This window comes from Harpia harpyja, chromosome 9 (assembly GCF_026419915.1).
Source record: "Harpia harpyja isolate bHarHar1 chromosome 9, bHarHar1 primary haplotype, whole genome shotgun sequence".
Taxonomy (NCBI): domain Eukaryota; kingdom Metazoa; phylum Chordata; class Aves; order Accipitriformes; family Accipitridae; genus Harpia; species Harpia harpyja.
This window is the reverse complement of record NC_068948.1, coordinates 43,465,211-43,493,087: the sequence shown is the minus strand read 5'-3', so window position 1 is coordinate 43,493,087 and position 27,877 is coordinate 43,465,211. Positions and strand designations below refer to the sequence as shown.

The 27,877-nt window shown below is 36.6% G+C and overlaps 1 protein-coding gene across 1 annotated transcript in view; it reads left to right on the top strand.

Moving 5' to 3' along the window:
* The window catches only part of CCDC60 (coiled-coil domain containing 60), a 65,314-nt gene that overhangs the window by 18,705 nt on the left and 18,732 nt on the right, over positions 1-27,877 (top strand). The window contains exons 2-4 of the mRNA XM_052796736.1: positions 7,676-7,759; positions 10,435-10,526; positions 23,964-24,143. Of these exons, the coding sequence (XP_052652696.1) occupies positions 7,676-7,759; positions 10,435-10,526; positions 23,964-24,143 (356 nt within the window). The remainder of the gene's footprint in view (positions 1-7,675; positions 7,760-10,434; positions 10,527-23,963; positions 24,144-27,877) is intronic.

Genomic DNA, 27,877 nt, shown 5'->3' with positions numbered 1-27,877 from the left:
CGCTAATGGGTCGGTTGAGCCAGTCATCCCAGCATATTTGCTATGAATCTAGATGCAGAATTCTGGAGATTGAAAATAGCCACTCTGCTTCCCTCCAAGAAAAAATGCAAGCAAAGGTCACCTTAGAGTGAAATTTCTTTTACTCAGCCCATAAAATAAACAGATTGTCCTGCTTACATATAAATGCCAAGACTTTTAAAGGAACTGTTTGAAACTCTGAAGATCTTAAGGACCATGAGGAGTTGCGGTAAGACAGAAAAAGGCAGAGGGCAAGGTGTCAACAGCACATCTGAAACCCACTTAAACTTCAGTGCTCAGCATCCACATGAAGAACAGTTGTGGAATGTTAAACTAAAACATGGTTGAGGAGAAAGGAGGAGGTTCAGAAATTTGCCTCCTTCAATATTCTTCAGTGACAAATGCTGTAGGATTCAGACTGTGGAAGGCGATCTGGGACTTCTGGACTAAGATGCAAGCTTTTGGCTTCACAGACCTGCTTTCAATACCCCGCTCTTCTTGTACACGTTGTATGTGACCAGAACAAGTCACTTATCTCGTTCTACCTTCATTCTTCATATATACAAAGAGGATAATACCACACTCCTACTTGACAAGAATGTTGTGAGGATTGATGGCTTAAAGGTGGTAAACTGCTAAACTACTACAGTAATGGGGACCATGTAAGTATTATAGATAGATAGGCTTTGGAGTCTTCACTGCTACTGGATGCTGTTGTAGCCCCTGTAGTCCCTCCATCTCTGCCTAACCAGAAGACTGTCCCATCCATCACACTCAGAGCTTAGCTACACATTTGTGACCTCCAGATGTGAGTATTACTACTCATATCTGGGAATGAAGCCAAAGGAGAGATAAGATCTTGCTCTGTTTTATTAACACACTGACAAGAATAAGTTCTGTGCCCTAAATAATAAATAATTCCTGCATTGGTGTTTAGTAAATAAAAGTCAGCATGGGAGAAATTATGGAAGTTCAGAAGGAAACAGGATGTCTTGGCATTTGGGGTATTTTTTTTCTGATCCCTGAGTAATGATGGGACAACTTGAAATTCAAACAACATAGTAAAGAGTTAACAATCTTTACAGCTGAGAACAGTGAGCAGTGGCCAAAACCAACCATTAACTTCTGCATGCACTGCTTGTTTATTGAACTAATATCCTTCACCCTCTCTCTCTTTTTTTTTTTTCTTCTGTAAGAGAAGTGCTTTTATTGTTCTTAATGTGGCTGTGTTCTGGTTTTGTGGTAATTTTCAACTTTGGTGTCCTTTGTCCTCTACCAGGTGGCAGTCATCATGCTTTTTATTCCATGGTTTTTTATTGATTTGGTCAAAAGTAATTAAAGAGATAATTTGTTCTCAATTGCATTTCCTTGAATTTCCTGAGGCTGGTAACTCTGCTCTCCAGCTGTGTCTTCCCCCAACTCCTTCTCAAATTAACTTTGTTCTCACTATGAAATAAAACAGAATAGCATGTTCTTTTTTTGCTTGTTACTTTTGGATTGAATAGAGAGTCTGTGCTATAGCAGATATTGATCTGATAATTTTATTAGGTACTCCTGCCCTGGTTCATGAACTTTCATGTTTTTAGCATAGCATTCCAATAAGAAATCCTGTGTTAGACTAGCAGAAGTAAGAAACTAATTTTTTAGAGGTGTTTATAGATGTTTCTGCTTTCTGAGTGTCCTTTGTGCCTAAAGGGTTCTTTTCGGTACTCTTGTAATCTATTTTAAACTCTGCTAAATGCAAGAAGGAAGTGAGCACTACTGTGGTGCAAAAGGATTTTCTTTTTTCAGTTTAACACAGATTACATTCATTTGTAGTAGAATGGATTTTTGGCAATCCAAAATGCCTTTGGGACACTTGGTCTTCTGGAAGAAGATTTAGCAAGGACATTTGTAATTCTGACTTCAGTAGGGGGAAATATCTAGAAAACATTAGCTAAAGCTGAGTAATATTATCATTGCCAGTATGCAACCAAAAATGTGAATAAAAGGCTTTGGGAGTGTTGCATGTACCTAAATTACTGGCATGTTGCCCAGAGACCATGTAAATGAGAGAAACAGAAGACAGAAATACAAGCAGTATAGAGAGATGTCATACAGAAGTGATAATTTTTTTTTTGCTTGATTATTTACATTGACTTCCAATGGCACATTTCAAAATTTTCAAATCATCTTAATGAAAAGAGTTCATGGAGACGATAAAGATGGCAGCTCAAATAATGTAGTTGCTTAAGGGGTTAAGAGTGACGGTGGGGTAAATGCACTGATAACAATGGTATTACAACTGAGATTAATTTGATCCAATTATTTTACAAAACTTACCAAAGTTATCAGAATTAGGTAAGTGTTCTTTGGAGACAAGAAAATAAAAAGAGGATTTCCCCAAGGAATACAAGAAAAGGAGGGAAATTGATGAAATAAACAATACCAAGCTATTTGAGCTGGGTTTGTTGTGAAAATAACAATTTTTCTGTACATAGGCGTTCCATCGCTATAATATCTGAATACTTCATAGATGTTAGTGAAAGAGAAGTGTTATTTTTTCCCATTTCAGACATGGGGAGTAGAGGCACAATAAGCTGTGGAGTTTGTACTAAAATTTGTTGTAGTGTTTAAAAACAAAAAAGGTTCTGCTAGCTGGGACGAGGTGTTAAATGTTTTATTTAGCATGTCAGAGGAAATTTCTGACAGAGGTGAAATTAAATCTACTTATTCCAAATTTCATTCTCATGCCTTCACTAGCAGACAACCTCTCTCTCACTTTTCAGCTGTCTCCTTCCATTTTCCTGATATGTCTATATTGACAGTAATGCGTTCATTGGAGTGTAGAAGACCTAACAGGACTGGAACTCCCTTGCTCGTTAAAACTACCCATGGTAAAACAGTGGAATGAATGCCCCTTTCTGTTGATATTGGGACCATTTCTGACCAGAGACCAAGGAATGGAAGCTGCTGCAGTAGCTCCTATCAAGTGCTCTCCTTGGCAACTGAGATTCTCAACTGCAAAGTGCTTTGCATTATTGATATGGTACAGCACAACCTTAACAAATCAGGTATCTTGTCTTTGATGCTGATATATATTTATATCTGCAGATTTAGTTGTGGCTTTTTTTCAAGCTGAAGCACTAAAATAGCATTACTCTTAAAGAAATCTTAATTTTCTGCAATATATTCTTAATGAAGTCCTTTGCCTTGGAGCTTCTTGTGTTTAATTGAAAATTCTCTTTTGGTCCTGATGTCTGTTCCATGTTCCCACATTCTAGTGAAAGGGCAGAAAGGGTCAGTATTGAGCAGCAGCATTAAAAGAAGAAACGGGGAAAAAAAAATAATCCTGAGTACTTGGCTAGAATACTACCTTTAAAATTCAACATTTAGAATCCCACTTGCAGAACAGAAGTAGTCATTTCTATCTGTAGTGCTTCCCAAAAGCTTTCTAAACATTTTTGTAAAATTAAAAAATATATTTCACCAGGTCGATCTTGCGTTTGGATGACTAAATTTTGGCTTGTGATGAGGCTGTGCTGATTTATTTTCATCAAAACACATTCACAGTTTGCAAATGTAATCATAATGCTCCTATTCAAGTGATATATTAGAAGAAAGAAGAGTGCAATAGGTGTGTCAATCTGCTGGTTTTGACAACAACGTATAAACTTAATGAGTTACCCAGAATGAAAAAACTTCAGGAATTGCAAAGGAAACAAGGTTCTTCCAACAGCTTAAACAAACAAAAAAATTGAAAATGTACAACCTAAAAGCATGCTTATTGTTCCTCAACTCTCCATCTATAGCTGGCAGATACACCACCAACTCAGGCTATTTCCACAAAAAGATTTGGATAAGAAAGCTGGAAATTCTCAAGACTTACAGAATGACATCTGCAAAGATGACAGGTGTGTGAAATGGAGGGAATGTTTAATAAAAGGAAGGATTTGTGAGAGTTGAACAATTTTTAATCTCCAGAATTATTTAGAAGAGTAAGTGGAAGTATTTGGGAATTATTAGGTTAAAATCTAGAGTCTGCAGGAGGTGGTTTTCTACTGAAACAAGCTATTCAGAAGAATTTGTTAATCCAAAAATACTTTAAGAGCCTTCAATTTTCTTTCTAAAGGTGAAGAGGACACACGAAGAGGAGCTGTCTAAGGCAGTAAACAGGAATGCCAGGGTTTCCTGTGTGCCATTAGCCACCTGTGGTAGTAGCACTGAAAGGGATTGCCTCCAGGTCCACTGTAGACAATCAGGTGGCATCGAGCTCCACCTACCGCAGTATGGCTGTAGTTCATTTTACCTAGAGCTGCTGGATGTGGTCTCAAGAAAAATGACCGTAATAATTTTCATGGAAAACTTTTAGGTCATTTCCTCATGTAATCTCACTTTAAGATGATGTTTCATATATTACTTCAGAATTTTTTTTGGTTTTTTGTTTTGTTTTGTTTTTTTAATTATTGTTTCTTACATATGGAGTTGTATGAGATTTTGTTACTTCACTATAATGAAAGCAGGAAATGATCACTGAAACAGGCCTTTTGATGGCTTAAAAGCAAATTAGATGAACTATGATGAAAATCTTCATAAGTTGGAAACACTAAAAAAAACCCAAACCAACACCCAAACTCAGATTGTCATGATGATATATTGTTGAGTTTAACAAATTAGACACACCAGTATTGTCGTCTTTCATTTTTTTTATATCTGCACTGCAAATTGAGTTCTACTGTTCTATAATTATGTACTGTTACTGTTTTAAGTGCAGATTGCACCTTTTCAATACTTGACATTGTAATGAAAGATAATGTTGTAGAAGAGGAAGCTATTCCCTTCTGTTTCTATGATAAGGCTGATTGAATCACATTATCCGTGCCTGAGTGGAAGGGGTGGTGTTTGTGATGCCTCCCTCCCTGAGCAACTGTGCAAAGGTTAGGTAGGTTCACAGCTCTTTTTCCTTTCCTCATGCACTGGCAGAGCTGGCTGGCCAGAGGTAGAATGCAGGGAAATGTTGCACCTGAGAAAACTTTTTTCTTCAGTGCTCTGTGGCATTAGACACTTGAATATAGCTAAATGGCTCCAGACCCTATACTGGTGGTCAGTGTACTGGCACTTTCAAGGTTTCAGTGGCTTAGGGCTACATTCCACCACTCTTTCTTCCCTTGAGTAGTAATATTCTGAGAGACTCTAATTGGTTTTAATCATGTCACTCAAGCTATTGCCGGCTGTAAAAGCAGTGGCACTTGGCTGTTGTCAACATTTTGCTGCTTCTGGAAAAAAAAAAAAAGTGTCGGGAGCAAAGCAGACTGGAAATTCTGCAGTTCCTGGAGTGTAAAATGCTTCTGCTCCAAGTCCAAATCAAATTTCTTCTAGCTTTCTCTATAAATAAAGATTATGTGTGCAATTAAAAAAAAAAAAAAAGTTCCACCAGCATCAGTCTGCTGCATGCTGTTCCCAGAGAAGAGATGATGAGAAAAGTGACACAAGTTTACAGTTTGGGGTTTTGTTGCTTCTTGTGCTATGGGTTGATGGTGCGGTAGTTAGCATTACAGATTACAAATAGACACGCAATGCAGAGAAGATAGCCATATGGAAATAGTAACAGAAAAGGAGAAAGAGGATTCAAGGATGTCCAAATACTTAGAATTTCTTGGATTTTTCATTGTACTCTCAAAAAAACATGTGCCCTGATACAAGTTAAATATTGCCCCAAATATGAAAACTTTTCCAAATTTAAAACCAAACTGCTTCTGAGCCAGCTTCTCTGAAGGTGTTTCACCTACAAAGTCTTCTGTTCTGTCCATCTGGCACCTTTCTACCTTTAAGAGTACCCTGAAATTTAGAAGGGTAAATCAGAGGAAATAAATAATTATTTGTCTTTTAGCATTATTTATGTTCTGGATAGATCATTTGTGTTCATGAATATATAGGAATGTAGTTACAAATATTTCAGACTTCTTATGCTGGAAATGATTTTCTCTTTTTTTTTTTTTTTTTTTAAAAAGGGTTTTGTTTGGCAACTCATTTCTAAAATCCAGTCTACTTCTGAAAGCCTGTTTTCACAGACAAAGATATTTAGTATTCAGAATCTGCTTCTTACTACAAATAGTTAAAATAAATACACTTTCATCTCTGGAAAAAAATAAACCAAATATTGATGATTAGATTTATGTAATGACAAATACTTAATTTTTATTTTCCCTAAAGTTCAGTGTAACAGATTCTCCATAACAAATGCATACTCATCCCCAGTAATCTCTGATTAGTATTTCCTACAGGTGAAGTATGGGTGCTGATTCAGGCTGTAAAATGATTCCTCTCTTGTTCAGCACATGAATGAGTTTTTCACAATCACTGAGGTGGACTCTGAGGTTCGTTGGTAGCCCTCTATAAGACTTGTGCTCCTGAGCAGTGTCAATTTGCCATCTGTCTCTGCTGCTGACCAATCTTGGTCAAGTGTGCCCCAATTGCATGAAATAGTGGAGTCTTCAGACTTGTCTTTGACAGTTCATTAGTTCATCCTTACACTCTGGCTGCAGAAAATCTTTCCATTACAGCTACTTTGCTCTTAGTACCATTTGGGGTTTGGGTTTGCTCCCCACACCCCCCCAAGTTTTCTACTTGTTTGTGGGCTGCCTCAGTCATTATATTAGAACATTGGTATCTTCAGTTCTCCAGTGAGTGAAAATACCGTTCCTTACGCTTTGAACCTTTGTTCTGCTGAAATGTTACATAGGAACATAAGTTCAGAAAGAATTTTGTGCCTTCTCAAGTCAAGATTCCAACAAGCAAAATGCTCTGCTCTTAATTATTTCTTTTTTTAATACTTGAATATTTCCAGGCTTTGCTCTGCTGTGCAAAAGCTATACAGCATAGCAAGTATTTCAGCCACAGCTTTGAGTCTGCTGTGCAGCCTTTTTTGTACATTGGCTCTACCCTGACTATATGGATGCAACTTGCTAGGGCCTCCAGCTTTGCTTTGCTTGGAATCAGTAAATTAGCTCTTTGATCTAAAACTAGTGCAGAAAGGAATTAGTGTTTTCATATCCTTTTAGCCTGAGCACCATACACTGCTGAGTGATCTAAAGTCTTTTATTAATCTACCTATACAGGTTTTTTAATAGGAGGGAATATGTCTTCCTTCCACTTGAATAAACTGATGGTTGAAGGAGTTCTAAAAGTGTGCTTGTGTTTGGCTTCAGGGCTTTTTATGAGTCTGTGCCTTCCTTGTGGGTAAAAGCACAGACCCAAGAATAGTGGTCTATCACAGTGTGTATCTTCAGGGAAGAGCAATTACAGGTAAGTAATTTTCTATTCCTGGTTTGGGAAATTGGATTTTCTTTTTATGTTAGGCACAGTAGTCTATATAACAGTCTTCCAAGAGAAAAGTTACATTTTCGGAGCATTTAAGCATAGTAATTTAGAAAGTTATGTATTCATTTTGCACAGTAGCTTGTCAGATGGTACTTCATATGAGAATCTATTTGCGCACCAAAGTTACTTACTGATATTTTAAGTTATTCTACAATTGACTAGCCATTATTTTTGCTTTAGTTTGCATCTCTGTAGAAAAATTTATTTGCACCACTTAGCAGGTCATAGTTTTCATAACTACAGTATGGGTAACTGGCAGTATTTCAAATATGGTTACATGGTTTTGTTCATTTCGTAGGAACCAGCGAAAAAAGATGTGCAGGAAAAACCACCCAAAGAAGTGGCTGAGGTTACTACTAACAAGTGCTCTTTCAATCCAGAGGTGAGACTACTGGTGAAGCTTTGATTCAAGATGGAGTTAAAGAAGGCAACAGACAAACATCATGTTTTAATTATTCATATAGATATCTGTTTGCTGAATTCAAGGTTTAAAGGATTACTATACCTAAGGAACCAGCCTGCTGCTGACTGATGAACATTTCATAGGTTTTATCTAATAAAACTCTTCCTGAAGCTATCAGAAAAAAATCACTGATGATGGAGTGAGATGTAGGGTTCTATTGTAATTTGGTAAAAATAGTGTTCTGAAAATTCAGTTTAGCTGTGTTAGTTATTCCATGTGTCAATTCTAGAAGACTGACCTTTAAACTATATTACAATTTAGCACAGAAATGGCTAATACATCCAAAATGACTTTTTATTTCAAAAATTGATATTTTTACTAAAGTACATAGGTCAATATTGCACATGCTTAGATCTCAAAAACCTGAAGCTGAAAGAGCTGTTCCTTTGGGTGTTATGTAGAGCTGCACAAATTAGCAATTGTTGAAGATCTAGCTTATACCTGGTTTTTCAGCCTTTGCCTGGTGTGACCTTAACCTACAATTTTAAATACTGAAAGGCTTGGAGATAATTTTACTTAAATGACAGGTTTTGGTCAGCACAGAACAGTTACTGTGGTGAGTCTGTTCTAATTCATCCAAGACCACCCAAGCGTATGCTCTATTTTGATGTGTACTTAGCCACAAATTACACTAACTCTGCATTGTTGCATGATGGGCCTATCTATCCCAAAGCAATTCAGGCCTTGTAAATATGAATAAAATGTTGGAATTAAAACACATTTTAATTTCCCTGTATGCATTTAACAATGTACCTGAATTTTATTTGACAATCCAGCAAAAAGATTTACTTTTTCATCATGTTGTCTTTGTTAGCTTATTTAAAATCTGATCCATCTCCTTTCTCTTTAGAACAAAACTGAATGCCAGGCAGCTGATTAGATCATAACCTTTTTTAAAAAGAGAAAAATAAAATGTAAACAAAAGAGAAAGGATGCTACATTTGCAATTATATGAAAACTGACAACTAACACTAATGATTTTTTTAAATTCTTTTTTTAGTTTTTCTTTAAGAAAGCAAGCACAAGTGTTAGCCTGACTTTAGCATCCAGTAACATCTCACCTATCATAACACAATATTTGATTTCCTTTTTTATCTAACTCAAATCGGTCAGATTTGTTGGAAGCTAACAAAGTTGAAAAGTAAGATGTGCTGTGGAAGTCCTGTTGAAAGGTGCAGCCTTGCCAGCTGTTTTACTGGCAGAAGCACTCTGGCTTGCATACCAGAAACATTCCACCAACCACCTTCATTTATTGTTTTTTTTCTCTTTTCAGTTCTCATTTACTATTACTATTTTTATCTACACATCTCATTAAAAAGACTTTTCTTTTGTTTGCACTTTCCAGAATGTTCTCTTAAAGTTAAAAATGTACTAAGAAAGAGTGAAGTATGCAGCTCAATCTTATCATAGAAGCTGTTGTCCGTACAGAGTACCAATTGTTTCAGCAACCAAGAACGGTACACTCAGATATGCATAACAATTTGAAGTAAGAGTTGCAGCCTCTCTTGAGTAGGCAAGCATTTTCTCTACAGATCCAACTGAGATCTGCAATATCCTATTGTATACTTTCCCAGGTGCATAATAAAGGATATTCTTTATTTCCTTTACCAGGAATTTATTTTTCTGGACACCATAGGATACTTATGAAATGCATAGAACTGCCTCAAGGAATACCTTGGGCTGCACCTCGGTCTCTGCACACCAGCACTATGCCTCCTAATGGACAGCAATCTAGCCATGCACTTTTTGCACATTGAGCACTGCCTCAGCTGCCTATTTTATTACCTAACACATGCAAAAACACTGCATATGCACAGCATGCAACCATAATTCTATGAAATTGATGCAGCTGTTCTCTGGAAACCCCAAGGGTACTGCTGCTAAGCCAGGGCTAGTTCAACGACAAATATAAGCTTTCATCTCCCATGTATTTCAGTTCCATAGCTACTCAGAAGAAAAAATGTTGCAGCATTTCGAACAATATACTAAGTAGGTGATTTTAATTCCCCTACGTAAAATTGCTGACCTGGTTTGTACACTCTTAAAAAATGAGAGGAAGAAAATAATAAAACCATTATGTTCTGTGCTCTGAAACCAGCTATGTCTGTGGAGCTTTTCTTATTGTTTTGTTTTTTACAAATGTTATTCTCCTTGTTTTGAGCCTGATTTGAAAATTTTTCTGGGTTGGGACTTCTAAAAGATTTTTCTCCTATGCATGCTTTTTGTAGTTTGTTAATGCATAAGCACCCACAGCAGTCATTCCTTAAGTCTAGGCCATTGAACAATCTCTTCTTCCTGTCTTGTAGTTTAATGAAGCTCATGAGTGCTTAACTGCCTGTAAAGATCTCTGTCAAACTTGAAGTCAGCCCATGAATTAAAAGCTGTTGGAACACAGGTACACATGGGCATGCACAGCAGTATCATGTAAGACTTGTTTACATGCTTGTGAAATGACACAATGCTGTCCCAGAAGATGACCATCTCAGAAAATATTTGGTGATTAAAACTGAACCCTGAGACTGCCCATACCTTCACTATGCTAAGCTCTTCTTAATTAATACTGTCATATTTATTTTCAATTTGATCACTTTCAGTGTGATCCACCAGAACCAGTGAAGAGGGTCTCCCCATTTAGAGAAACAGGGAAGGAGCTGAAGACTCTTAGTAAAGCTCTAGCTCACTCAAGGTAAGGGAATCCAGAGCGCACAGAATTGGGCCAGTCAATGCTAAAGGAATCTTTGGTTCTGTAGTGGCAGCAGTTCGATCATAGGTGAAATAATCAAATGTACTAACAGCTTAGAAAAGATAGTTTACAATTCTTCCTTTATAGGCTTTACGCAGACTCAAAATGTTGTCAATGCTGTATGAATGCATGAATGATTGATAGCTCTGTCTATATCAATACTATATTGTTTTAATGTTCTTTATAAAGGTGCTTGTTACTTCTTTGCAATCTTTTGCATGACACAGTGTTGTGCTAAGATTTGGTAATAAAGTAGTAAAAAATGAGCAATGTTAGGACATATAATGTGATATTACATGATAGAAAATCATAGCGAAAATATCTACCACTATTATAGAAACACCTGCATGGACTCATTTGAAATTTACCAACTTGAGTCTCAGGAAGATGCTGACATGGAAGGAATGATTTTTGTGCCCCTTACCTGATGGATAGTGAGCTGTTATAATAAGATACGGATTTGGGATCCTATATACCTTTTAGCCAGCTGAGTTTGGACAGCAACCATTGTTTTATGGGACTGACCACAGAAAGTAGCTGGGTGCTCATGCTTTTCCTAGAAAGTATCTTCTGTTGCCACTAGACACAATAAACTTCTGTCCCTGCAGGGCATTTCTTACGGTCTCACTTAAAAAAACAAAAACAAAAACTGGGGAGGCCTATTGGTAATAGGCTTTAGGAAAGAGTACTCTCCCATTTAGGCACTCATACTCTTAAATGTACTTAGGCTGTGTTGTCACCCGTGTTTCACCACAGTCACTGCAGGTGGTGCTTAAGTTGACAAGATTGAGGCTTGAATATGCTTTTCTGTTGCAATCACACATTCTGCTTGCACTCCAAACTTGCCTACAGAGACCATTCACTCTATTTTCTCAGTATTAGCTTAAACAGTTGCTAAACTGCATAATAAGCCCTGCAGTAGGTGACTCTAGGGTTTTCTAAATTTTCCTGGAATCTTCTAGCTTTCCTGATGTGAGTGTTAAGCTAAGAAATGAGATTCATTTGCAACTGAAACAGCAAGCAGTAGTACAAAAAGATGATTTACATCTGGCAAGGTTTAGCAACAGCCTGCTGCAAATAAAACTGACAAATTACCACTGCCAGCCCCAGAAGGGTACAGATTACACAAGTGTTTACAAGGTTCCTAGACTTTAAGTCTTTGAAGAGTGTTCACTCAATAAAAATAGTTGAATTAAAGCAAGCGGCAATAAGACAGACATCTATATAAAAAATTATTAATTAGGTTAAATCTAAGCAAATAGGGCAGTCGAGAACACATGATATTGTATTAGCATAATATATTGAAGACAAATTAGGCTCTTGCATTGTCTGGCTGAGATTGTAACTGCATAAAACTCAAGGAAGTTTGAGAAAAGTAGCTTCTTTGCATGTGGTACTGTAGAGGAATCTGAACTTTACATTTCACAACAATGTGTTTTTAAATATTCTCAAATTTTTACATCAGAGCAATTTCTAAATTTTATACTAGTTACTCATGATAACATTAAATTTCACAGTCTTCCCTTTTATCTTTCTCTTCCCCCAATTATTTTAATTATTCACTTTGTTAATTCACTTTTAGTGAATTTTTCACTTGACAAACTTGGCTGAAAATAGTAATAAACCATAAACAAAATAATAAATGCTGTGTACTTTGAAGGCTGGATAAGCCATTTTAGTAAAGCATGACTTGTTTTTGTCATAAATCCACTGTTAGTTATGTTTGCCTGCATTCATTGTTTATTGCTAAATTTCAGTGGGATTGTCTCCTCGAGGTCAAGTTAAAGTTCTTTTGATGATAACCTGCCAAAGATCAGTTTACTTCTTTATATATGAGTTGCAGGTGCTTGGACCTTGCTTTTGGTTGCTTTACATTCTTTATTCTCAAATGAGTAGGATAAAAAATACTTGCAACTGTTCTACAGGATGAAAATTACTATCACCGTGGGTATTAAAAGGCTTGATTTTTTTAAATCTTAGCAAATTGATTTGTAGACATTTGGATGAAGCAAGCTGGACCACTCATTTCATTATAATTTACAGTTTGAATAATTGAAGTGTCAAGGTATTGATCCTAACTCTTGGCTGAGCAGCTAACTTTTTATGTACCTTTGTGCAAATCACTTGACCCCTCTGCAGCTCTGTCAAGTAAATTGTAAATTGGGCTTGGAAACTAGACAATGTATCTGAATTAAACTCACTGCGTAAATATATAGCTTTTAAATTGATATGGATGGCGGAGTTTGAATGAGGATTGCTTTTGTTACTGAAAGCAAAATTTTTTTTTTTACATATAGGGGATATTTTTTTCTTGCTATTTTCATGTAAATTTTTTAAGTTTTTAATCTTATTACCACTATCTTATGCTTTTAGGAATGTTTGATAAATCTTACAATGCCTAGCACTCAAATACATGCCAGCATTGTCGTCTTCATCTCTGCAGCACTGCTAGGTGTTAGGTGGATAAATATTATTACTCCCATAGGTAAACTATGAAAGTCACATTGGGGATGTAAGGTTAATTATCACTGGAACACCTACAATTGGAATTTGGGTGTCTCAGGTAACTGAATGCCTTACTTATTCTTCTAGATTTCAGTGATGCCTCTTTTCTCTGATTTTTATTTTTATTTTCAGAACTGGCCTACTAAATTAGAAGCTTCAGGGAAAGACTTCTTAAGACATCCAGCCCATTACTCTGGGTGAATGCAGTTGTTTCCTATAACAGATTAAGTGTTTAGTCTAGTCTACTTTTAACTGAAAACATTTGTTTCCTGCACCATATTATGATAAACACAGATTTGCCTTCCACTGAATTTTTAATGGTAATGCAATCTGGAAAATTATGTTAAATGTAGATTTTTAATGATGTGAACAGATTTGATCCTGATGTGTTTTGATGTCGTAACTTTTCTCTGAGTTATTAAAAACCCAGATTTCAGTCTTTCATCCCTTCTTACCTCCAGAAGCTAATACAGCTAAAGGGACAAATGAGATTATATTCCTTTATATTACATTATCAGCAGAATTGTCTGTTGTGTCCTGATCAGTTGTACTTGCACCACACCTGCAGAGGATAGTGATGTTGTGCAATTGTTCTTAAGTACCTAATTTGGCTTGCAGAATCCTTTTTACTGCTGATGCAGAAGATGGAAAGAACCAAACTCCATTTTAATATCCCAAGCAGAGTTTGAAGTGCTGATAAGTAAGAAAATACCTACCTGTTAAAGCGTCTCCAACTCTGCCATCTTCTTCTAGTCCCCTAAATTTAATTCACAGTTGCATTCAAAACTAGCTTTGTGTGATTTCAAATGCCTGGGTGGAAATATTCCTGACCACAAGTTTTCCATGACAATTGAAACAGATGGAAGATGAAGAAAGGGAAGACTTAATCTTGTGCTACTGCACTAATAAATGTATATTTACTTTTTACATTTACTGAACAGTAAATGATATATTTACACACATTTGGTTTTTGAAGATCAGAAGCATGGTCAGGGTGTAGTCAAAGCTGCTTAGTACACTCAGGAGAAACGTGCCTTTTTGTTCTTGTGTAGGCAATGGTCACTTTAATACTAGTTTCTGGAAAGCACTGTTGTCTGAATAAATGCTCAAATGAAGTTTGCCTGTCATATCGTGTAATACCACACATTCTTTATATTGTAATCCCAACAGTGATCCTGTAACACACCTAATATAATTTGTTCTATTTACTGTGGCAATTAAATCATGAATCCTACATATATTATTTATGAAGTGAAGTATGATATGAGCTGTAATGGCCACGGAGAAATTTGATTGAGAAGTCAGGGAAACAGATTTTTTTGAAATATGAACTCACTTTCTGAAATGCACAGTAGCCAAATGACCTAGTATGCAGAAAATATCCAACAGACTTAATATGTGGAAATCAAAGGTATACATTAACTGTTTTTTAAATTTTTGTGTTGTATAAGCCTGGAAGTTCTTTGAGTGTCATTGTATGACTTTTTAACGATGAAAATGTTAGCCATTCATCTTGAGTATTTGCACAATGTTACTTTGACTAAACCTGCATGTAGAAAAAAGAACAGCAAGAAAAGCAAAGAAATCAAACCCACAGACTTTTTAACCAAATATTGAGATGTGAAGTTGGGGGAAAAGATAATTTCAAGTGAGAATGACTGCACTGCTGGTTTGGACCCGAAGGACATGTCAGCAATACTTCTTAGTAACAATTTCGGACAATAGAAAAGGAGCTATTTTAGAAAAAAGAAGCAGAGTGGAAAATGCAAGAAAGAAAGAAAGAAGAAAACTGGAGTTTTCTTCTCCAGGGCAGCAACTTTTAATTTCAATTAAAGCAGTCAGGCTAGCAGAGCAGCATGCTAATACACACTACAGGGAGTCAGTGAATACAAATTACCTTTGTGGATTTGTTTTTTGCTGCTTTTCCTCCTCTTGATTGAAAAGGAACACCCAACAGTTGCCTTAATTGGACGATAATTGATACATATTCACAGGAAGTAGTGCCTGTGATCTTGCAGCTTGTTTGTATGAAAGAGTATAATGGAACAAACTGTGAGGAAGTTTTTTAGTGATGACAGTGACATAGCACAGCTGTATGAATTATTTTAAAATTATCTCAAAAATGTTTTAAGAGTCATTACTGGAACAGACTTAGCTGCATTCATAAAGCTTTAATATTCTACCTTACGCATTAAAAGCATAATTAAACTGAAGATAAACCTTATAATTATGACCTCATACCTCCTCTCAGTAATACTCTCTTATACTTTCTTGAGTCCTCATGATGATAGAGGATGATGACAGACGCAGAGGTTGCTCAAACTACTCATCTTTCAAAACTGTCAGTCACTAGTGCCAAGTAGAAAGTTGTACCAGCTCTTCCCTACTGATGAGTTGTACCCAATTGCTTTAGGGAGACACCTGCCAGTGTTCAGATACCATTTTACCTAACCACAGGATTAAAATTAGGAAGGAATTTGCTTATCTTTGTGCAGCATAAAATGAAAAACCATTTGGGAAATCTGTAGATAACGATCATTCCTTTTCCTTTGTAGATCAATAAATGTTACTTCCAGTGGAGATTGCCCATGTAGACACAAAGTAGCTCTGGCTTACTTGACTAAGTACTTCCCAATGTCACATTCAGTGGGTGGAATACAGTATGGCAGAAATGACACTTTGTCCTTGAGCATTCAAATATCTTTAGCTTTGAGCTAAGAATTATGTTTTCATTTCTATTGCTATTCTTTCTAAAACTAAGCAAACCTGAGAAGCACAGCCCCTTTGAAATGACATTCAGCTCTGAGAGAGATCCTTTCTTATTGCTTTGTCCTGATGACATCTGTAAATGGGATCTGGAAATAATGTTAAGTAATCCATGCTTGCATGCGGATGTATTGTATGAGAACCAAGAAAGCAGATGTCTTTATAACTAATAAATTGTAGAAAGATGTAGGAACAGTTACACAGCAAAAGAGATTACCAAAGCAAGGGAAGCTTGTAGTTGTTAATCCATAATAAAAGCAGGTTGCCATAAATCACTTCTGTAGACTAACTCAGCCCACAAAGACCATGCAAGTGTGCTGGAAATACTCTTGTTAAACATTACCACAAAAAAAACAGTGCTTAAAAATAAGCATATTGCTTCAAATGAGAGTAGATGAAAATAGTTTATTTGTGTGAAAAGGAGGTAGGAAAGGTGATAGAAACTGGGAGCTGTGCAGTGACAGTCATCTAAGCATAGGTGCCCATGTAAAAATGACAAGTTGTGGTCATCCTCAGCTGATGGTGTCTAGGAGTCCACAGCTCTGAGCTGCAAGCTCAAAGGGGAAGTGTCCATGCCATTCCACGAGCCAGTCCAAGCCTTTACTTGCAAAAAAGGCATGTTAAACCTCTGCATTGCATTTCCCATAGTTTGAAGAAAATGGCTCCCATGCATCTGTTTCACTGTTCTGTGCTAGTTAAATAAAACTAAATGTCAAACTGCTGGCAGTTTAACAGTATTCAGCTGGCTGCTTTTTATGTTTTAAATTAGAAACTGGATGGCTCTTTAAAATGGTTCAAGTTTCCTGAAGGCAGATCTCTAAAAGTCACTCTGCATGCAGAAAGCCCAGCCTCTACTAATGCATTCTTTATGCCTGCAACAACAGTTAGACTGACTGTTACCCCAAGAGCCATTTCTCTTACTTCTTTTCCTGCTAGTGGCTGTGTAGCTGACTTTAATACAAAACCATTTAAATTTTGTGATTGAAATGGCAGCTACTACCAGAAGATTTTAAATGGCAAGAAATGTGTTATTTTTGGAGTTTTGGTTATGACCTTGTCTGTCCTTACCTGTGAATCTATACTGATCCTATTCTAATATATGCAGACGAAAAAGATGTTAGTGTTTAGAGGTTTTGATAAGTTGGCATTTCTTAATGCATACTGTTTACTGGAAGATACAGTGGAGTCTGTAAAAGCAGGGAGGAGAGGCAATGTAGAGTTAAGAAGCAAAGAAGAGACTGAGGCAGTGCTAACTGAGAAGGTGAAATGTTTATCTGCCAATATTAGTTTCCAATGTATTTAATACTTCATAATGTCAGTTGCTTGGAAACTAGTGTTTTGTGCCCTTTTGCTGCTTGGCAGAAATCACTCTTAATTGGCATGTTTCTAGCACTGTCACTGCTGGCAGTTTGCAGCATTTTTTTTTTTCCACAAGCAAAAATTTTCTTTTACCTGAATGATGGCTCACATTAATTAGACAGCAGTCATGAGCAAAGACAACCATTTAAGTGTATGAATGTATGAATCATTATCTTTATCATCAATCACTGGAAAGGCTGCTATTCCCATCAACATTTCTGCCTTTCCAGGCTGTTCACTTGAGCCTCAATCTCCTTTCCTTTTGTGCAAAAACATGTTTGTGTGTGTTTGAAATTTTGTAAGTGGAAATAGTTCATTGCTTATTAGATTTTGCTATCTATCTAAACACAACAGTCTAATACTACATACAAAATTACATATTGTCACCGAATGTTTGAACAAAGCTAACACTTAAAATGGGTTTTCCATTATTTAGTAGTAAAATGTCATTGCTCTGTAAATACCTTTATGGGGTAAAGCAAGACACTAGATCATGGGGAGTGGTTTCTACTTTCACATGAAAATCTTGAACCAGCAGTATTTCCTGGTAGAGGATCAGGGACCTCAGTGAAGTTCCACTTAACAAGCAGTGAGTTTTTATTGGTAATATGAACATAAAGTTATTATTGTACATTCTTACAGCAAGAAAATGGAAAGCCCAGAAATCTCCAGATGATTTTTTCTTTTGAAGTTTTAGTAATAGTTTCCCCACAGCTTTGTGGAAAAGAATTTAAAGCAAAGCCTTGAAATCTCACAGATTTATTTTTCTGCCCTTTATCAGTACAAAGCTGTCTTCTCTGTACTGCTTTGGAAGTAATTCCCCCACTCACCTTTGTTTATGTATTTCTCCAGAGACACCAAGAGCTGGAAACCTAAATGTGCCTACCCCCAGAGAAAACTTTTATATCAGATCAACAGGAATGGGGGTTGCAGCATGGCAGAAGTGGAGGGGGTTGTATGTGTGCATGTTCTTGTGTTCTGGGACTTCTTAAAAGAGAAAGAATGGAGTGCAGCAATTTCTAGGTGGAGAAGAACACATTTCCAACTAAAAATAAGCCAGTTTTTTGCTATGTTGGTTTTCGTACCTCCAGGTAGCCAAATATGTTTGTGCTTCTCAATGTTAGACAACCTCTCCTCATTTTCAAAGTAGGCGTTCTGCCTCATTTCACAATAGAAGTAGCATCTTCTATGTTTTAATGTCTTTGTAGTTAATTGAAAACCACTCTGAGACATCTTTAAATATGCAGTGATGCATTAACACATTCACCTGGTGACATTTTTTATAGTAGTGTGGGGTGTTGTTTTGACTATTGAAGATCCTTATTTCTTGTTGCACAACCTTCTGTGAACTACAGATGACTTATCTGATGATCAGATTTTCATGTGATAATATGCATCTTTCCCATTATGCAGATCCTGGAGGTTTTTTTTTAAACAGACATTTGAGTACAGGATATTGTACTCATCTGCAGGAGAATAAAATGGGAATCTACATCTGAAATAATGTGGGTATTCCAGATTGTTTGTATGTCTTCAGCTACTCAAGACAGATGTTGATATGGTACTACTTCAGTTCCTTGCCAAAATGGTTAATGGTTCAGTATGGTAAATGATCGCATATGTCTGAGTTTCTATGGGTTAGTAACTACATTTGATAGATTTTAATGTCATTATCATCTGGCCTTCACTGAATTTGGGAAGGGTAGATGTATGAATATTTACCTATTTGGTTCTTGCTGTGTAATTACTCAGCCATTAAATAGGAGTAGTAACCAGTGTGTTGCTGATTCTCCATTGCCTCGTGTATATGTTTGCATCTCTAACTTGGCTGTAAACACTACCAAACCAGAATTTGTAATTAATTTACATTAGTATCTACATATTAATTGTGAATAGTTGCAAGCTTTTTCTTGTCCACATGCTAAGCTTTCAAGATATGACCTGAATGCGAAGCTTAATAGTAGGACTTGCTAGCTCAGGCTCACCACCATGTAAACTTAACTCCATGGCTTTCGGTAATTTCAGAAGGTGGGTAGCATACGCACCCTGTAATAACTCACTGGGTATACTTTAAGTGAACAATGCACTAATTCTCATTTACAGTGAGACTGCCTTACATCACTCAGGAAAGGTGTGAAGCAGTCTTAATGTAAATGAATTTGGGACATACTGGCATAGATTACAATGCTGAATGTAAGGCACTAAAGAACTGAGTGAAATGGTCAGCAGCTCCAGTATTTAAGAGAATGGAACAGATACTCCACTGGTATAAATCAGTATCACTGTTGACAGTTTACAAGAAATGCAGAGTTTGCTCTCCTACTGTTCTGCGTGCGCTTTGTAAATCAGAAAAGCACTGTGTGCACATGGATTTTCTTTTATCTTAGCACTTCCTGCTGTTTTAAAATTATTAGCTATTTAGGTGTTACACCACCTTGTCAGAAAGTTAAGGGACATACAAGAATTACTACAGCTATTAGAATGCAGCAGCAGCTCAAATGGAGTCTGACGTGTTAATGCACATACACACAGCATAGTATTTGGGGGGACTGGAATGATAATAAATAAGTGTCCTAACTGAAACAGCAGTGAGGACAGTAACATTTAATCAAGTGAAATTTATGAGGATGCAGGTGTTAATGTTTGTGCTCCTGCAGAGATTACAGTAGGATCCCTAATAACTTCAGGTTGTCAGAACTTCCATTTTATTATATGTTCAAAACCACAGACCTTCTAGTACCACAGTGCCCCCTAAAACTAGGTAAGACCATAGATTTCAAGTTTAATCCAAATGAAGCAAGCTTGCTGCTCTCACCACTTCCTTCAGTGGGTATTTCTTTGAATTCTTCAGGAACCAAATACTCGTTAGCCTCATTTGAGATTTGTGATGGGGTCACAGCTCATGATGGCATAGCTGCAAATAATGCTAAGTGTTCATTTAGAAGAATTATACTGGGTTTTAATCTATGGTTTTAGTCTGTAATGTTCAGAATACAGTTTAGCTGTGTTTACTGTAGTTTCAAAGTTATTGCCTCCTGTGCTTCCTGTTTTATACAGAAATGGATTGTTGTTTGTGTTACTTTTTCTGCTATCGAAAATATTTACTCAGAATGCTTTTAAGTGGCAGTGTGCATAAAATTGCCCTTGCTTTTCACCTGGGAAGCCTTAGCTCATATTCAGTTTGTCACTAGTGCAACAAGTTAGGCAGTACCCAGCTGCTACTCACCTTGCAACACCCTCAGCAGGGTCTGGCCTTGTGCCCAAAGAGGAGCTTTCACTGGTCTAGTAGGGAGTTGTTGCAGATGCAGATTGAAATGCTTTTATGAAAATATAGGAAATGGTGTTTAGAAAGCCTGTGCTCTCAGTGGTTTTCAGAGCAATGCCACGTTGGTTTCATTTATATTTACAATTGGCTATAGGCCTCTGGAAAAAGGCTAAATTCTTTCTGTATAGCATCTGGAGCAGGAGATGTTCAGTCATTAGCTTTATTGGTATAAAGGCTGTATTCATTAAGAAAATTGAATAAGCCATTTTATGAAACAGTGGCTAACAATTTCCGTGATCAGAGAAATATGTATGTAAATTGTTTGATAGATACATAGTTATTTTAGTTACAGCTCACAATTTTTGTTCACCATGATCGTAACATAATGTTCAGCTTTAGAGCGACAGAGAATCAAGCTGGTATAAATAGACTGCAACTTCTTTGCACCTCAGGGAATGGGACAGAGGGAGATAAGCAGGAAGAGTTGATGAGACTGAAGGACCCCTGTAACACCACCCACTGCATCCAATACAGTTGCTTAGTACAGGGACAGCCACATGGGTGTGCAGCCTTCTGCCTATCTTTCTAGCAATTCTGTTCAGGCTGGAGTTATACCAGCTTACTTGAGCAAGGATTTGGCATCACATGTTCAGGAGTGCATGTCATTCCTTTAAACCATCTCCCGCTGCATTTGTTTACCTACGAAGTAGATGTGAGGTTGTTAACTGTAAAATTTGATCTTCTGAGACAAATACACCCTTAGTATGATTTCTTTGAATTTAGTGATGATGACCCAATGTACTTAAATAAGGTATATGTAAACAGAAGGTAAAAACAACTGGTAAATATCTAGCTTGTCTTTACCCTGATGTAAAGGTTTCTGGCATTGTTATTATAGCTTCTTAATGTTTTTCTAGCACCTAAATTATAATTAAGACAAATTTATGATTTCCTTTTATTTTTATGAGTCATTTCTCACTCAAAGAAAGGCACCAAGAATCTCAGATCTTAGCAGTAAAAGTTCAATTCCCCGATACTTTAATGGCCTTGTATAACAATTAACTGATGACCTTGAGTCCCTAAAGGATTTAAAGAGTAATAAGTACGTAGTTACACCAAGCACTAAAAATATGCTTGCTTCTGCATGTGTAGTACACTACTGGGTCACTCCTTTGCACATGTCATTGACCCTTATCTATAATAATATATTCCTGTAGAGAGAACTTGAAGTATTCCATGGTACATCATTACTGCTCAGGAAACTCTTTTGATTTTCATGCTGATAAAGATATTAACTTAGAAAAATAAGACAAATCCTTTTGTCTGAACGGCAGTTGAAAATCTGTGTTGTGACTACAGTTGACTGAAGCTCAATTACTTTAATAAATGTATTCCAAATTTCATCTTGATTACATTTGCATTTTAATGAATGATTCTCACCTACTTGTCAAATAGGCAGCCCAGCTAAATTTATTAAGTTATTGTATAAACAGGGTATTGTGATGCCAGAGTTTAAATGGAGAAATATTTGATGTCCTATTCCAGCAACATACTGTAAATCTACAGCGTAGAAAAGTACGTTGGTGACCTCTGTATTTTAAGTTTGGATTTATTTTACTCTTTTTCCTGACAAGAGTCCATGAACCTTTAGGGTCATTCATAAATATCCCAGAAATAATTCTATGGAATTATGAGAGGACTTTTTTGGTATAAATCAGGTAGTTATTACAGCTTTATATGCTGCATTTCTGTTAATTCTATGTTATTTCCTTTTCCATGCTTGGAGGCTGTAGAGATACTTTTTGTAATACTTGCGACATCAAGGAAGTCATAGACTAAAAATATTCATTCACAAGTGTGCATAACGTTTCCTATTCCTATGGGTGTATGAGAGTGATCATTGATTTTGGTATATACATATTAAATCCTTCTATATTAGATAAACCTTTAAAAAAAGTACTGATTGTACTTGCCATTTATGTATCGTTCTCCAATAATACTGGTTATGGCTGTTAGTGTAAAAGAACTTCCTAGTTTATAATGTATCTTTCTCTACTACTTGTCTTTGATTCATGTAATAACCTCATTGTTCACTATTTGTGGCATTATGATACACAGCTACAGCAGGGGTTTTGAAGAAGGAATACTTACATTAGTGTGTGCAGAAATGTAGAAAAAGCACTACAAAGGGAAAAAAATATTTTTACATACAAATATCTTGAGAGTTGGCAGACAGGAGAGAGAGAAAACTACTGGAAAAAGACATAAAGCAAGAATTTGAGGCCATTAAATGTTTTAAAGTATTCCAAGAGAAGTCTGTTATGCAAAATACTAGGTTCTTATGAAAAACATTAAGCCAGTCTGAAACGACTCTGAAATGCTTATGTTTTTCTAAAGCATGCAGCATTTCTTCTCAGGGACATCTTATTTTCTTATGGTTTTTGTGGGTTTTTTAGTTTTTCCAAAGTTAGTATAGGAATATCTAGCAAACAGATTATCTAGCTGAACTGGAAATATTTTCAGGCTTGTATTTATAGTTGCTGGACTTAAAAAATAATGTCAACAAAACCAAAAACCCAATCCCCAAACCATTAAATTGTGCAAGTGGTTTTTCATCAAGGGAAGGAAGGAGGGAGTAAACTGTGCTCCCCTCGAGAACTGGTGAATTTGGTGCCTGAAATTTGCAACCTATATGACCTTCAGGTGCTTTAATACCTATCTGGTAAGAAAAGGGAATTATTACTTGTCAGTAAAACAAATAAGGCCCAGCTTTCAAGCCTAGATTGTGTTTGAAAGAATCAATACAGCCTGATGACACTTCATTCAAAAGTCAGCAATACATTAACTTAAAGGAATGTGTCCTATACCTGGATAGTATGCTCGTCTAACTTGGATCAGCTGCTACATTCTTAATTTTACATTTTAATCTAAGGCTGTAGAGTAGTTGTGTCCCATATCTCTTTCACTGCCCTAGCTCACCTTTTCTTTTTCTTTTTCTTTTTATTTTTATTTTCCTTTTTTTTTTTTTTTTAACATCTCTGTTGTCATCCTACAGGGAGTGCATTATGGTTTCTTCTTTATTTTCTTCTCTTGCAGTAATACCCGGCCTGTTCAGCTCACTCACAGGCTTCACTGGCACCTTTCTTGTTTCTAACAATGCAGCCTTCTGACAGCAAGTGGAGTTTAGCATTAGGGCAGTGCCTCTCAGGCTGACAACTGAGTTAAGACAGTGAGGGGCCCAATAGGCACTTGGCTGCTATAAATTAGAATTAGGCAGGAAGTTCTTAAATCAAGTAGTGGACAAAGTGGTGTTGAGTTCAAGACATCCAATAGGTATATTGCAGAAGGAAATACTAATGTTGAATTCTTGAATATAGAAGAATTTGAAATCTCTGTTAAAAATTAAGTTGGTGGGCATCAGAGACATTAATCAATTTGATAGTGTGTCTTCAGTACACTGACCAACTTGTGATGACTTTCTGCAGGCATCATATCAATTCTGTGAAGCAAGGTAGAGAATACTTTCATATACTTCACCAAGAATCACTGGAGAGGAATAACAGACAGAAAGCAGCTCAGCAGGCTCAGGGCACGAGATGGAGGACTGAGTTCCAGGCACCCGAATATTCCTCTGATGTGGAGGAGTCAGAGGAAGAAATAAACATGTAAGTCAATTCAGAGGGCTTTTGGTGGTCTGAGGGCAGTGGTTTTAAAAAGCAACAGTTTCCAGTTTCTGTCATTACTTGGTATTGAGGCAAAATATTACTACTTGTGTGAACTAGAAAGAGAAAATGCTTAAAATCTGGGTAAGTGAGCAGCTGTAAATGTAGCAAGCATGGAAGAAAAATGCTTGAGGTGCTGCTTAAAAAGGAGGAAGTTTAGAAGGCAGAAGGTTAGTGAACTCAAGAGAGGTTTCATAGCCAACTCAGACCTGATTCTTAGAGGAGAAAAAGAGGAGGCCTGGTGAGTTTGTGCCATGCGTTTGTTCCCACAATGGGACCGCAGCATTAAGAATAAAAAAGAATTGCATTCAGCAGAAGTAGCTTAGCTTGCAGAGTGGGTTTCTTCGCTAGTTCAGACCTGTTACTACCTTTTTCAGGTTTTCTCTCCATTTGGCCATTAGATAGTATTCAATCCTTTGGCTCACGCTGGTCTTGTCAGTGCACCTCTAAAGCCTGTTATAACACTGTAGTTGTCTTCCATTTGTCAACCCTCACTAGGTGGTGAGGTGATTAAATACTTGCCCAGCATGACAGAGTAGCTCTTCTAGAGGTTACACACCTTTGGAGCCTTATTGCATCAAAAGCTTATCCATCTCTAACAGTCTTTTCTCATCAGTTTGCTGTGGCTCTTGTCACTCCCAGGTGCTAGCTTCTTCTCATTCACCTTTCTTCCATGAACTAACTCTCAGCTTGGAAAACTCAGTCTCCAGAGTCATCTGAGATGCAGTTACGCCCTAGTCATAAAGTGGGACAACAATATATAACCATTATTAAAAAATAAGAAATAAAATCTTTCCTGTTAGTATGAAACCCAGACCAAAAAGCAAACACATAGCACAGACAGGCTGAGAGATTCTGAAGAGAAAAGTATCATATTTGCTAGAGTAATATTTAATATCCAGCATTCTAAATGGTCACTAACTGAATAGCTAGGAAAGGTAGGAAAGGAATAGAGTATTACTGAGAGATAGTGTTATGGAAGGGGAAAAGGTATAGGATATTAGTCAAAGTATTTTGGAATCTTAGCCTCTAATGTCTCCATCATCTAAAACTTTCTTGTTACTTAAGTCGCCTACAGCTGTATTATTTAAATGGCACTATAAAGCACTTTGATCCTAGGTTAATGAAGACCACGTGAACATTTTAGGTAAACAAGATTATTTAATTTGAGAAAAAAAAAAATTGAATACATAAGAACCTCCCTGAACGCTTTTTGTAAACTCCATGTTTATTTTTTTGATATGTAACTGTTCTATCTACCCATAACTCAGCTAATCCACATTTATTGCAGACAAATAATTTATTATGCATATGAAAAATACCATTGCCTTTATTATTGTGACCATTCAGATTACAGAAGGAAATAAATGACTTCAGTAAGGAAAGGCTTCTTTCTTCAGCAAGGCTGACCTAAAAAGATTTAACATTCCTCTTTCCTTTATGAAGGTATACCTGCATAGGCAAAATTATTTGCATTTAGGTACAGCTTCTCTAGCAGTAAAAAAGCTTTTACTGGTGCAGAGTATACCAGGCTTGTGGGTGAATACTGACAAAGCCACTTTAATCCTACATCTGCACCAGGGTTTTTGCCAGTTGTAAAAATTTATTAAAAAAATCTTACAACTAACCTAAAAATCTACACTAGCAAAAGTTCCTAGTGTAAACCTGATATCCTTTAATATTTTCAATGTGTTGCTTAAAACTAATATTAATTGAGAGTTTAACTTCATTTTAGGGGAAAGAACTCTAACATCTGCCAACATTTCTAAGAGAGAAATCATTAGATCAGATGTCAAAATTAGGGAGTCTTACGGAGAATTTTCTCAACTCCAGGATGTGTTGGGTGGGACAGGAGTATACAATGAAATGCATGTGAAACAAGAAATGCGTGGCTTTGACAGGTGTGCCTTTACTCATTCAAACTGTCCCATGTGATTTACACACATTCGGGAACTCTGCCAGCATGTGTTAGTTCCAGTTGTTATGCATATGCTTTTCTGCCGTGGTAAACAGTTTAAATGGGGGCGTGGGGCAAAAGCCTAGGTACAAAATACAGTTCATTATCTGTTGTAGAGACTTCACACCTAGCTTTCACAGTCCTGACTTCAAAAATTAGGAACTTCATGGAATAAGAAAAGCTCTGAAGCAGTGTTAGACTGCTGGGGCACAAAATGTCTTTTTAACAAATGATGTCTGGTTTCAGTCTTTCACGGTGGCTGAAACTGTTGGCATGATTTTATATGCACAGATTCCAGTGATGGATGTAGGCCTTTCCCACCCCCCTTCCTCTCTTTTCCCTGTAAGACAAGAGCAAATATTAAGCCTCTACTGGGACTTTTTTACCACTGTTACATAAGTTGTAGCATTTAATTGTGTTATCAACTATTTAAAATCTATTAATACTCGAAACTTGGTAACAGCTTCTTATCATAAGAGTAGACAAAGTAGAAGTAAATTTAGTTATCCCTCATTAGTAGGAATATGGACTCTGTCAAACACTTTAATGTGTATATAATGGTCCCACTGTCTATTCTAGTATTCTGTTGTTCATTAGGACTACAGAGAAGAGAAAATTGGAAGTGTGATTTGAGGAAGCACAAGACAGACATGTGGTTTTGAACAACAAAGTCTGTGGAATTCATGTGCCAAATCATCTCTAATAAGTACAAATTTGCAGTTACAATTTGTCTAAGATTACCTGAATTAAGACCACCACTTCTTGAGGTTTTGTGTGAGAAATTTCTTTTGGGACAGCAGGAACACCTGCCAGCTTGTATCTTTGTTAGATACCTTCTTTGTTAGACATCTCCTTTGTTAGACAAAACAATATGTAAGTTTATTCATTTCTTAATTAGCTGAAGAAAATAGACATGTTGATCTATATTTAAATATAGTGCTGAGATGCCCGTGCCAGTGTTGTATGTACTATTTACAGCTCCTGCTTTGATTTAGAAAATTTGTATCAATGGAATGCTTAGGGCACACACTCCTCAACCCTTGTTCCAAATATTTGCTGGTTTATAGTAGGCAATAGTAAGCTGACATCCCCAAACTGCTTCAGATCTAGAAAGGAAATGTTAATCCAGAATCATTCATTCATTCATCTAGGAAGTCTTTGCTGAAGAAATCTGTGTAAAGCTTTAAGACTCACCCACCACTCAGATCTCAGTTAATCTCTCAGCTATTTTGTTATGGTCAGTATCATTTCAGTTTTTTACTAATTTATGATCCAGCATACAATAGTTCATATAAATATTTTCTGTGTGGACCTTCTATCTTCTGTATACTATCAATATATGAAGGCTACAATATCTCACTGTGCTGCTTAAGCTTGAATCTCCGTTGTTTAACACCAGGTGCAGGTAGTTATTTACATTTGGGAAAAACAGCTGTAAACATTTCCTTTTCTTGCTTGGTAGCATTTTATAAACACTTTGCACTGGTGTAAATGGCCAAACAGGCTTGTGGCAGCTAAGAAACAGTGCCCACAACCTATAAAGAGCTCAGTTTTCTGTTACATTGGTTTGGCCAGCACTCAAGGCTCTTTTTTCATTGGGGTGAATCTTTTCAACTTAATCTTTATTGTTTTCTGTGCACACAATATGTTAACCCAGGAAAAACTGAACAGAATTTGAGGCACATCTTGAGACTTTGGCCTCATGTATATAATCCTGCTG